A 12,916-nucleotide genomic window follows, 5' to 3' on the forward strand; every position below is an offset into this window, starting at 1 on the left:
CAGTTGCAGGTACTTCATCTGGGATTGGTGTCTCGGGTACTGTCTCTTCAGACAGTGAGGAGGATGTTTCGGCATCCGCCATAGCCCGAGAGGAAGCGTTGGTAAACGCACTCATTGTATCTGTTCAAGAGACCTTAAGGTTACAGGGTATTCCATCGGAAATAGCTGAAACTGAAATCCCTTTTGGGACTAAAAAACGCATCAAAGTGGCGAAGGTTTTTCCATTGCCCAAATGTTTTGGCAATCCAATCGAAGAAGAATGGCGTCTGCCAAAACGCACTTTTACTATTTCTAAACGCATTGACAGGCGTTATCCGTTTGAGGAAACCCTTATTAAGAAATGGACAGAACCACCTGTGGTGGATTCACCAATTGCTAGACTGAATAAAACCACGGTTATTCCTTTAGAAGACGCTCCGTCTTTTAAAGATCCAGTGGATCGCAAGATAGAAGCTATGTCTCGCACCATGTTTTCCTTGATTGGATCAGCTTTCAGACCTATAATAGCTATTGGTCTGGTTTCGCAGGCTGTAACTGAATGGACCAAGTGGTTACGCCGGGACTTAGAAGAGGTCCCTCAGGCGGTATCAGATTTGTTGGAACAAATGATACAGGGGTTACAGTTTGTGTGTGATGCGGCGTTAGACGCCACTAAATTATTGGCGCGAGCATCAGTCTCAGCAGTGGTTCTCAGGCGTACACTGTGGCTAAAAGGTTGGTTAGCCGACCAAGGTTCCAAAAAAGCATTGGCTAATATCCCCTTTTCAGGAGAGCGTCTATTTGGAGCCAACTTAGATGAGATCATTAAAGATCTCACGGGTGGAAAGAGCACCTTTTTACCGCAAAATTTTAAAGGTAGCGGAACTCGTCAAAGACGAGGGCCTTCTTTTTCTGCTCACAAGAGGTTTTTTCGTCCCGCGGGTGAAAAAACTAAGTCCTCCAAAGCTCCTGCAGGAGGCGTCAGGGGTCGTTGGTCGGGCAAGCAAAAGCCCGCCCCCTCCAGACCTGAAGGTAAACCATCCAAAGCCTGAAGGTGCGCCCCCACCCATAACTGGGGTGGGGGGACGTCTTCGCCGGTTCCCGGATCCATGGCTTTCCAGAATCCCGGACAAATGGGTTTGCGAAGTCATAAGGTCAGGGTACAAGATCGAGTTTCGATCTCTCCCACCGGCGCGATTCTTCCCTTCCAATATCCGACTATCCTCAGATCGTTTAGAAGATCTGCGGAGAGCAGTCACAGATTTATTACAACAAGGAGTGGTAGTCCACGTTCCTTGGACAGAACGGTTTCAAGGGTTTTATTCAAACCTGTTTACAATACCCAGGAAAGAGGGCAAAGTGCGTCCAATTCTGGACTTAAGAGCACTCAATTCTTTCGTCAACATAAGAAGATTCAGAATGGAGTCCATTCGCACGGTAGCAGCCTTCCTGCATCCAGGGGATGTCCTAGCATCCATAGACATCAAGGACGCCTATCTTCACATTCCCATTTTCGCAGGACATCAGCGGTTTCTACGCTTTTCCGTAGAGGAGAACCACTATCAGTTTGTGGCGTTACCTTTCGGTCTCGCCACGGCTCCGCGGGTCTTCACAAAGGTGTTGGCCCCAATGTTGGCACTTCTGCGCCAAAGAGGTATATCGATCCTTGGTTACCTAGACGATCTTCTGCTTCATGCAGAGTCTCCTCAGACCTTGCTACAAAACATAGAAATTACTATGATTTCTTTACAGGAATTCGGGTGGCTGGTGAACCAGCAAAAGTCATTTCTGGTTCCCACCCAGAGGCTCGAATATCTGGGTCTAATTCTAGACACAGTCAGGACAAGTTTTTCTTCCGGTAGGGAAACTCCGAAAAATTCAATCAGCAGTCCAGTTGTTACTGTCCAACAGCTGGTCTTCCCTTCGGACTTGCATGAGGATTCTGGGGTTGATGGTGGCTTCGTTCGAAGCAGTCCCATTTGCCCAGTCCCATAACCGAATTCTTCAGCAAGAGATTCTTCTCAGATGGAATCGAAATCCGGAATCCCTGGACAATCAGATCCGATTGAGCAAACAGACCAGAGAGTCTCTGGTCTGGTGGCTTCGGTCTCCGATGCTCAGCCAGGGAAAGTCATTTCTGCCAATATATTGGACGATAGTGACCACGGATGCCAGTCTATCCGGATGGGGAGGAATTCTCGGTCAGTTATCTGTCCAGGGACTTTGGTCCCCGGAAGAATCCAGGTTACCGATAAATGTATTGGAACTGAGAGCGATCAGACTTTGTCTGATTCACTGGACCGAGCAGCTCCAGGGCAGCCCGGTTCGGATCCAGTCGGACAATGCCACGGCCGTGGCTTATGTCAATCACCAGGGGGGCACCAAGAGTGTCCGAGCGGCCAAAGAAGTGGCTTGCATTCTTCGCTGGGCGGAACGATTTGTTCCAGCAATCTCTGCGGTGTTCATTCCGGGGGTGGAGAATTGGCAGGCAGATTATCTCAGCCGTCAGACCCTGGATCAGGGGGAATGGTCCCTCCATCCAGACGTTTTCCACCAGTTGTGCCTACGGTGGGGCACCCCGGATGTGGATCTGTTGGCATCACGATTCAACAGGAAAGTTCAGAGATTCGTGGCTCGCTCCCGCGATCCTCTAGCAGAAACTGCAGACGCACTGATCGCCCCGTGGGGGCAATACCAGCTAATATATGCCTTCCCTCCTCTTGCGTTACTGCCAAGACTTCTTCGCAGGATAGAGGAGGAAGGAATCCCAGTAATCCTGGTAGCTCCGGACTGGCCTCGTCGAGCTTGGTACGCCGACATGGTCAGACTGGTGGCGGACGTCCCGTGGAGACTTCCTCTCAGGGAGGATCTACTGTCTCAGGGACCGATCTTCCATCCTGCTTTACGATCGCTGGCTTTAACGGCCTGGCTATTGAGACCCAGGTGCTGAAGGACAAAGGTTTGTCAGCCTCAGTTATTCCTACTCTAGTTGAAGCAAGGAAAGCGACTTCCAGAAAGATTTATCATCGCACATGGAAGTCCTACATTGCATGGTGTGAACCTTTGGGGTTCCGTCCTCGGTCTTATTCGATTAGTCGAATATTGGCTTTTCTGCAACAAGGGGTTGAGCAGAAACTGGCCTTGAGTACTATCAAGGGTCAGGTCTCAGCATTAGCCATCTTCTTTCAGAAGCCTTTGGCTACTCATTCCTTGGTGCGGAACTTCATCCAGGGGGTGCGACATCTGGCTCCGCCAGTGCACGCGCCGTTACCCCCCTGGGATCTTAATTTAGTGTTGTCGGTTCTTCAGAAACCTCCCTTTGAAGATATTAGGGAGATTCCTCTACCCACGTTGTCCCAGAAGGTGGCCTTCTTGGTGGCTATTACTTCTGCACGCAGGGTGTCAGAACTGGCCGCATTATCTTGTCGTTCACCATATCTGGTGGTTCATAGAGATAAGGTGGTTCTTCGTCCGAATCCATCCTTCCTACCAAAAGTGGTTTCAGAATTTCATCTGAATGAAGAAATTGTATTACCTTCCCTGTGTCCTAAGCCCAGTCATCCTCGGGAGTTTGCTTTACACTCCTTGGATGTGGTCCGGGCGATCAGGGTATACTTGAAAACGACAGACTCGTTTCGCAAGACGGATTCACTTTTTGTGATCCCAGATGGACCCAAAAAGGGGTTGCCTGCATCTGCCGCGACCATTTCCAGATGGATCAGACAGACGGTAGTGCAGGCTTATTCTATTAAGGGTCGGGAGCCCCCGTTCCCTGTTAAGGCGCACTCCACTCGGGCACTTAGTGCGTCATGGGCCTTTCGCCATCAGGCGTCAGTGGTCCAGGTGTGCAAGGCGGCTACCTGGTCGTCGGTGCATACCTTTACTAAACATTAAGTTGATGTAATGGCATCGTCTGATGCCTCGTTTGGCCGCAAGGTTTTGCAGGCCGCAATTTGAGGAGACCAGTGGTCTACCTCGAGGGTTTTTTTCCGTTGGAAAATTTTTCTTTAGTCTCATTCTTTGTTTATAATGAGCCTTTAAAACTTCTAGTTTGGCACCAGTTGGGCCTTCTAGATTGGATTTGATTTTGTCAATCCCACCCCTCATTTGTGGCACTGCTTCTGGATGTCCCAGCTCTTGAGAATCAAGAAGACTACGTCTGTCAATGAGCGATAGAGAAAAATGGATTTTTGTAAGATCTTACCGTAAAATCCTTTTCTCTTAAGCTCATTGACAGACGTAGTACCCGCCCCTCTATCATGGAGTTGGGTTGGGTTAAATTCTCTGTACTGCTTTAAAACAGAACTGATTCCCTGTAGCAGAGAGAGGGAGGATATACCCTCAGGGACTGCCCCTAAGGTGGAGCCAGAACGTTTTGTCTTTCTGCCTAGTCCTACTCCTGCGGAGACAACATAACCCAGCTCTTGAGAATCAAGAAGACTACGTCTGTCAATGAGCTTAAGAGAAAAGGATTTTACGGTAAGATCTTACAAAAATCCATTTTTTTGTTTAGCCAATTTAGAAAAGGAGGCGGGCGGGAGACCTAGAAGGAAGGTTTTGGGATGAAAAGGCACCCAGGATCCCAAAGATGGAGTGGAGGGAATGGACCATTCACCAATAAGGGATGATCATTGCGCAAGACCAGTAGATGTGATACAATGTACCTATATCTTTACTGCAGCTGCGATTGGCAGAGGGTATATGGAATGGAGCACATCTTGAGTTTGGTACCATGAAAGGGGATCTTGTATTGATTCTCTTTTTACAAGGTGCAAATCAAGGTTTTTGATGCTTGCGACCAGATAAGTTGGCATGTTTTTAAAGGAAGCTCCTCACCTAAGACCTGCTCCCATTTTCGCATATAGGCGTGCCGAGGCCCGGTCGAAGACTTATCTGTAATTAAAAGCTGGTAAATACAACAAGTCATACCCTTGGAGGCCGGACCTTCCAGGCAAATTTTTTCAAACCTGGTTAGAGGGGGGAAAAAATGGAGGTTAGTCATAAAGGGTTGTGCGAAATGTCGTATTTGTAAGTAGCGAAAAAAGACCTGTTTAGGCAGATCATAAGCTTCTTGCAGGTCTTGAAAGGATTTGGTGAACAGGGAGCACAGTATGTGGCAAAGAGCTGCATGGGCTGCAGGTTCTACACCAGGGCTGTAAGCAGTTCATCCAATCCTTAAATATTGAAAACTATGGATTTTAAGTGTTGCAGAAACTTAAATGGGTATTACCAACCTCTCATAAATATACTAAAGCTGGCAATAGATGGATCGAAATTTGGCCAATTCTGCAGGGACCAGCCACATTTCGATCCATCTATGGCCATTCCTACTCAAGAAAAAGGATTTAATGAACGTTTTAATGGGGATATTGGCCTGTGTGCGTTCAGTGGAACGGTCTGGTAAAATTAAAGGTTCAAAGTCATTCATATTCTGTCTTAAAACCCAAATAAAGGGGCCACGGCCATAAGTTTCCTGGTGGGTGGAATCAGGGTGGTTGTGGGGTTGTACAGTCCCAAGCTTGAACCTATGTCATGTTGCCATCCCGTTGGAGGATTTATTGAACATAGGCTATATCGGATGTTCATGTTCAATAAATATTTCCAAGCAAGGTGAACGTTTTACTTAGGCGCTCCTAGCCACACATTCAGAACTTTAATAAGGAAGAAAAGGTTAAAACTGAGAACTTGCCTCACGTAAACTTTTGACACGCTTTGGTTTCTCAGATGTCACACAGGAAACCAAAAAGCCACAGACGGCGTTCCTTAAACAGGAAGTTGCAGAGGTGTCAACCAAGTCTTGAATCCCTATCTGGTGAGATCTACCATAATTTCAGAAAGTTTTGTTTTAACTTGAAGATAAAATTTGAATGGTTTTTGGCCAAATGTATTTTTACTTTGTGTAAAATTTTTATAAATGGCTTTTATTTTCTTCTTTTTTTTTTTAAGCATTTAATACAGGATTGTTTATTGTATGCTGTGCAGGTTAGTCTAAGAGTCCCATCACTAGAACTACAGAACACCACCATGTTGTCCTAGGGTGAGAATTTGCTTCTCCTTACGTACAGTCAGTAAGCACCCTAGGAAAAAAATTGTGTTATTAGCAGGATCACTAGATGAAAATGAATAAGGGAAAAGGAATTGGCAGCACTCCAGGTTGAGTCAAAATCCAGATTTATTGACTGGACATCCAAATATGACAATCGTGACAAGGTAGACGCGTTTCACACACTGACTGTGTGCTTAATCATTACTATAAGTGCTGCCAATTCCTTTTCCTTTTATCAAGTTTCCACGGAGGCGAGCCGGGGCATGCATCGGTGTGAGTCATCAGGCAATTACACCACCTTGAGCAGTGAGTTCTTGTCTCTTCAGATGAAAATGAAGATAAGAAAACCAATAGTCACCACATCCAAGGGCAATCGACTGCAATATTTTTTTTTTTCTTGTGTTTTTTAGATGTACTTCATGGGTGTCCTAAAATTTTAAGGAAGTGTAGTATAATTGAGCTGAAAAAGTGCTAATGGTGGTTAATATAAATGTACACATTTTTAAGTATTTTATTAACTAAAGATTGGTGGGTGAGTGTGCGTAGAATCCTAAGAATGGTAATTCAACTGCAAGGCCTGGAGAAATTGGCTTAAAAATTGTCTTGTCTTCTATCCCAGATTCGCATAGTTATGTTTATCAGACTGCTTACATGGATCTGCCCGAGAAAGTCCCTTATGAGGCGGGGCGAGAAGAGGTGGGTGACTTGTGTGTAACGGTCATAAGGCCGCTGCTTTGGTATCCAGAAGGATGTTAACGCATTCATCAAAAATCTGTTCTTATAAAGCTTGAGACTGATCAGAACTACAGATATTTGAAATCTAATATGGTTCACATTTATATACTGTAACTGTGCATTCAACAGTTTTAATGCAAACCTGCACCAAGAGAGCTATGTAGGCTGCCATTGCGACCTCTACTAGTGAGAATGCTTTTTTCTTTAACAGTCTTCCAGGGGAGCATCTGAGAGGCTCCTCCCACCTGTAATAGGAAACACAATTGTCCACCCTTATAAAATTGTCAAGCATACATACCTACGTGCCTCAGTTATTTCGGGTTTTCTCCGGACCTACAGGAGCTGCACCAGTTTGTTTTCTTCAAGTCCCTGTGCTTGTTGCAGGGGACTTCCCGGCCGGCCTCCCATCAGGTCCAGTTGGGCCTGGGTAGTGTCAGGTCAGGGACAGCACCAGAGGCAGGCAGCTTGTTCACCTGAGGTTTCCTCCCCTGGGGATCTGCAACCATCTTCTCCCCCCCCCCCCCGGCTCTCTGAGCCACCCACTTATCCCTTGTTCTCTACCCCCCCCCCGGATGTTCGCTCAGGCTCCCCACTGAGGTGCGGCACTTATCCCTTGTTCTCTACCCCCCCCCCTGGATGTTCGCTCAGGCTCCCCACTGAGGTGGCATGGACAAGGGCAACAAGATGGCTGCGGCCTGCGGACCCGGAAACGCTGCATCACTTCTGGCCTCTGCTGCACAACTTCCATTCAGTGGCCATCTTGGTGGAGGCAAGAATGCCTCCAGACAAAAGCCACATACAGGTTTCCACCCACAGCAACTCCCAACTTGGCCCAGCCGGGTGACGTTGCTTCCAGTTTTGCCGCGTGGCAAAATTAAAAAAAAAAAAGCAAAAGGACGTTGCTAAAAAGGCAAGACAAGCGGCAAAAGGTGCAGGTATGTGTCCAACCTGCATGGGGTCAGCTGGGGGCAGGGATGGAGCTTGGGCTTGAAGCAGTTAAAAGGGCACTAGGCATGGTTTCCTTGCGGCTGACCATGTTGGACACCACCACCCTGCTCTGCAGATCCTGTGAATCAGGAAAGTTTCAAGGTAAACCAGAGCACTCCAGGGTCACTTCTCTTGACCTCACAACAAAGTTAATGCTGCGTCTGGGTATAGCAACCATCTTTCTTGGGTTCCCTTGTGCTTATTTGCAGGCAAATCCCCCAGAAGAGAAGGGCAAAGTCCAGCAGCAAGGCATGCACCTCTTGCGGACACAGGTTTCCTGCAGACAGGAAAAAAACACACTGCCAGAAATGCATGAACAAAATGGTTGCCAAAGAATCACAAGGCTTCCTTAGGGATATGCTTAATTCCTTTAAGGAGATAAAATGCACTATAGGGCCACTGCTCTCGGCCATTGAGAAACTGGAAATTTCAGCAAGTACCAGCCAGGCCAGTGCCCTGTCTACAATCAGGGCATCCCTCCCCTCTTGAGCGGAGAGGAGGTGGATCAAGCAGAGCAGGAAGCAGACTCGGATGACCCAGACTCGAAAGATGATCTATGCTCGGATTCAGATGAGGAAGACACAGCATCAGAACTTCAGAAGGCACCCTCTTCCCTTCTCCGGACACTGAAAATCTGCTGCAGGCCATAGCAGACACCCTGGGCATCAAGGAATAAAAAAGCACAAAACTTTCCTTGCATGACAAAATGTACAAGGGCTTACAACCTAAAAAACCAAGAACATTCCTGGTACACCAGACCTTGAAAGACAGAAAGACGTAGTCAAAAAGGAATGGGAAGAGCCAGAAAAGAAGCTCTTCACACCAGCAGCAGTCAAGCATAGGTACCCTTTCTCAAAGGAAGACCCATGCCTGGGCGAAATGTCCCAAAGTGGATGCCTCCCTCTCTAGGGTGGCAAACTAAGTCCGACCTAGCTTTTAACAGCTCCGGGACCCTCACTGATCCCATAGACCAGAAAATAGAAGCGCAGCTAAAAGCATGGGAATCGGGAGAGGCTCATCTAAATCCATCAATCGCTTCTACATGCACTGCTCGTACTTTTTAGTCTGGCTGATCCAGCTGAAAGAGCTGATGGCAGGGGATACACAGAGACCATCCCCACACTAACAAGAGCAGCAGCCTTTCTAGCAGACACATCGGCGGAAGCAGTGAGCGTTTTATCAAGAACCACGGCCTTCTCTATCTAACTCAGCCAGGAGAGCCTTGTAGCTGAAGTCATGGGGGGAAGGGGCGTGGGGTATTGCCTCAAAAAATGATTGTGCAGGATTCCCTTCACAGTGACTTACTATTCAGGCCAGGCCTGGAATTGGTTCTAGACAGGACTGAAGCGGAGAATAAAGGTTACCCTCAGCCCTAGAAGAAGTGGAAGCGCCCTTTAGTCAGTCGAGATTTAATAAAGCGGGAGCTAGGAAGCGCTGGACCCCACAAAAAAGGAACAAAGGGTTGGTCCTCACTCCTCAACAAGGCCCCAAAAGGAGGTGCCACATCCCAATTGCAAAGAACAAGAAAAGGATTCCCCTAATGCCTCGTACACACGCAACGATTATCAGCCGACCGATCGTCCGACTTTTGTCCAAGTTGTATTTTGTTGGTTGGAATGTGCCTAGACTGCACACATTTTCTCGGCCAACAAAAATCTACTTCAGAAGTGATGTCATGTGCTGGTTTACTTTCCGTGTGGTTTCTTCTCAGAGCATGCCCAGTCTTGCTCATCAGATTTTTGTCTGCCGAAATCTGTACTGACTGACGGAAAATCGGCCGTTGTGTTGACGGCCAACAAATTTTATAGCCTGCACACCAGATTTTTTTTGGCCGAAAAGTCTGAGTCGGTTGTCAAGCATCATACTAACAAGCTGAAAATCCGTGGATCGGACGTTGGCCGAAAATTCCCGGCCAATAATCGATGCGTGTGTACGAGGCATAAGGGGTTGGGACTTTTCAGGCACGCAAAAGATTCCAAAAAGGTAAAAAAGGAAAGGCAAGGAAGACTTCATTTTCAAGCCTTCCTTCACCAGAAACCAAAACAAGACGGTACCCAGGTAGGGGGCAGACTGGGGGCCTTTGCTCCGCAGTGGAGAAATGCCATGGAAAACAAATTTGTCCTCTACACAGTAGCAGATTGTTACTCGATAGTTTCCTGCCCGCCCCAACCAAATACCTGGTGACCACGCTTCCAAGAAACCAAGACCGTGCAGAGGCCTTTCTATCCTCGCTGGAAAATCTACTAGCTCAGAAAGTGATTTGTCCTGACCTGCTGGGAGAAGAAAAAAATGGTTTTGCAACACATCTGCAAACAGATTTGCGAGAAACAAACTATCAGAGAAACCAAGACTCCTACTGAACCTCAAACCACTCAACAAAAAAGATAAAGTACAAGAGGTTCAGGATGGGATCCATCTATTCGGTCAGGAATATTCTAACGGAAGGAGTCTTTATGGCTTCGATAGACTTGCAAGACGCCCATCTCCATGTGCCAATAAAAAAAAACAAAGATATTGAAGAGGCCAGCAAACGCCCTGCACCTACAGTACACATCCCTGCCGTTCAGCATCTCTTCAGCACCTGGGTTTTTCACGTAAATACCAGCTGCAGCTCTGAAAAGACAACAGGGCATAGGCATGAAGCCATATCTGGAAAACCTGTTCTTCGCAGAATCAGCAGGGAGCCTGACAACCAATCTGTGAATGAGCATCTCTTACTTGGAAGATCTAGGATAGAGAGCATAGAATCTCAATTGTTCGTAAACCAGAGGGTTTTATACTTGGGCTATGTGCTAAACCTAGGCGCCAGAGTGACCAAAATTGACGATTCTGGCCATCATCTGGGCGTAGCTACATAGGAGTCCTCTGCAAAAATCAGCTTCTAGCTTAGTGGGATGGCAGTCAAACGTCCCCGGTGATGACCATTTCAGTCACCACAGTCAGTCAAGAAAGCGCTTCAGTGGTGACTCGATCCTCTTCGCTGCGCAGATGAACGCAGGCCAACATGGTGGGGATCACCACAGATGCCAGTATCCTGGGGTGGGGAGCGCACATGCCGAATCCTTGCAGGCAGGGGGAATGGAACCCCCACTGGTCTGAAGCCGCCTCAAATATGATGGAACTAAAAGCTAAAGAGAGCCCCAAGGTTGTTTCAAGACGCTATTTAAGACAAAGATGTGCAAATCCAGTCAGACAACAACAGTTGCATATCTGAACAGACAAGGAGGAACAAAGTCTCCTCACCTAATGGGCCTGACAGAAGTGACACTGTCGTGGGCCAAATCAAACCTCAGATCCACATCAAACCTCTTGAGAAAATTGCGTAATCTGTGATGAGCAGAGCCTGGGATGTCATCGCTTACCACCACGAAGCAGACTGGAAGCTTATGTGGTCAAACAGCTGAGCATTTGCAGACATCTAATGGACCATACACACTAGAAGATTTTCTGAAGACATTTAGACTTACCAAAACCATATAATATGAGGTCAAACCTAAACACTTTTTCAATTTGTATGCAATCTGGCCAGGCCCTTGCACTGCATAGAAAAGGTAAATCTGAAGGAAAAAGTCTTCAAAAAATCTTAGTCTGTATGGCCCTTAAGTGACCCTAAGGGGCTTCTGCACCCCATATGCACTGAGCACTTTACCCGCATGCACCGGAGGTAGCGCATGACCAAATGGGAGTGTGCTTGTCTTTAATTTTGCTTTTCAAACCATAAGCACTATTTTCTTTTCTTCCTGTCTGCATACTATATATTTGGACCACCATTGTCTGAGCTGTATGAGAGCTCACGGAACACCAGAGCAGCTACCATCCAGAGGATTTGTACCCCTGGAAGGCATGATTGGACCCTATGTGGGTCTATCGGGAAGGTGAGCGCATACTTTGACCGGTGGAGGGCACATGTTGTTGCATCTATTGGGAAGAACACTTGCCCACTGAAGGATGTGAATTTAGTTATCTTCTAAATGGACTGATCTTATTACGCGATCATTAATCACTATTGGCACTAGTTGGTCACGTTTAGTGTTGAGCGAACACGGACTGTATTATTCGTGTTCGTACCGAATAATTGGATTTTTTGTACCCGAACACGGACACGGACACTTTACTGTATGTTCGGGTAAAAATCCGTGTTCGGTCGTTTTATTTCCGGGTTTTGCATGCTTTGGCGCTCTTTTCATGGCGGGCTTTCAACAGCCAATCAACAATCGTTTAACTGGTGTGCCTTAAGCCATCCCAGCCATGCCTGCAAATGTCTCAGTAGCTGTGATTGGCCGTCTGAAGCATGTGACCAAGTCTTTATAAGTTCGAGGCAGCCGCAGCGGCGTCATTATGCTGCTTAGATTCAGGGACAGAGCACACATCAACGTGCTGGCTGCTGATTAGGGAAAGATAGGCAGGAAAAAACCATTTGTGTCCGGATAGAATTGAGGGACAGGTCGGAGTGTTTAGGCAGGGCGAGTTGTAGGCATTTTAGGGATAGAGTCTGCTGAATTATATAGGGTCAGTGTCTTCTACAAACTACAATCGATATTGCTGTGTGGGGGGTGGGGTCTGCACTCAATCCTGATCTACGATCTCTTCTCAATCCTGTTAGGGACAGAGTCTGCTGAATTTTAGGGAAACTGTGTTCTACAAACTACAATCGATATTGCTGTGTGGTGTGGGATTGGAGATAGGCAGGTGTCAGTGATCCACATCCATTTTTCTGTGTGTGAGCTGCAGTGAACACAATCTTTTTGGGCTGCAGTGAACACAATCTTTTTGGGCTGCAGTGAACACAATCTTTTTGGGCTGCAGTGAACACAATCTTTTTGGGCTGCAGTGAACACAATCTTTTTGGGGTGCAGTGAACAAAATCCTTTTTGGTGTGCAGTGAACACAATCTTTGTGGGGTGCAGTGAACAAAATCCTATGTGGGGTGCAGTGAACACAATCTTTTTGGGGTGCAGTGAACAAAATCCTTTTTGGGGTGCAGTGAACAACATCCTTTTTGGGGTGCAGTGAACACAATCTTTTTGGGGTGCAGTGAACAAAATCCTTTGTGGGGTGCAGTGAACACAATCTTTTTGGGGTGCAGTGAACACAATCTTTTTGGGGTGCAGTGAACACAATCTTTTTGGGGTGCAGTGAACAACATCCTTTTTGGGGTGCAGTGAACAA

The 12,916-nt window shown here is 47.0% G+C and overlaps 1 protein-coding gene across 1 annotated transcript in view; it reads left to right on the forward strand.

Annotated features, from left to right (window-relative positions):
• Positions 1-12,916, forward strand: part of LOC309563344 (kinetochore protein NDC80 homolog) — a gene marked incomplete at both ends in the record, with an annotated part of 49,505 nt that overhangs the window by 20,778 nt on the left and 15,811 nt on the right. The window contains 2 exons of the mRNA XM_082267738.1: positions 5,704-5,791; positions 6,645-6,721. Of these exons, the coding sequence (XP_082123864.1) occupies positions 5,704-5,791; positions 6,645-6,721 (165 nt within the window). The remainder of the gene's footprint in view (positions 1-5,703; positions 5,792-6,644; positions 6,722-12,916) is intronic.

This window comes from Pelophylax lessonae (assembly GCF_965119305.1).
Source record: "Pelophylax lessonae genome assembly, chromosome: 9".
NCBI lineage: Eukaryota > Metazoa > Chordata > Amphibia > Anura > Ranidae > Pelophylax > Pelophylax lessonae.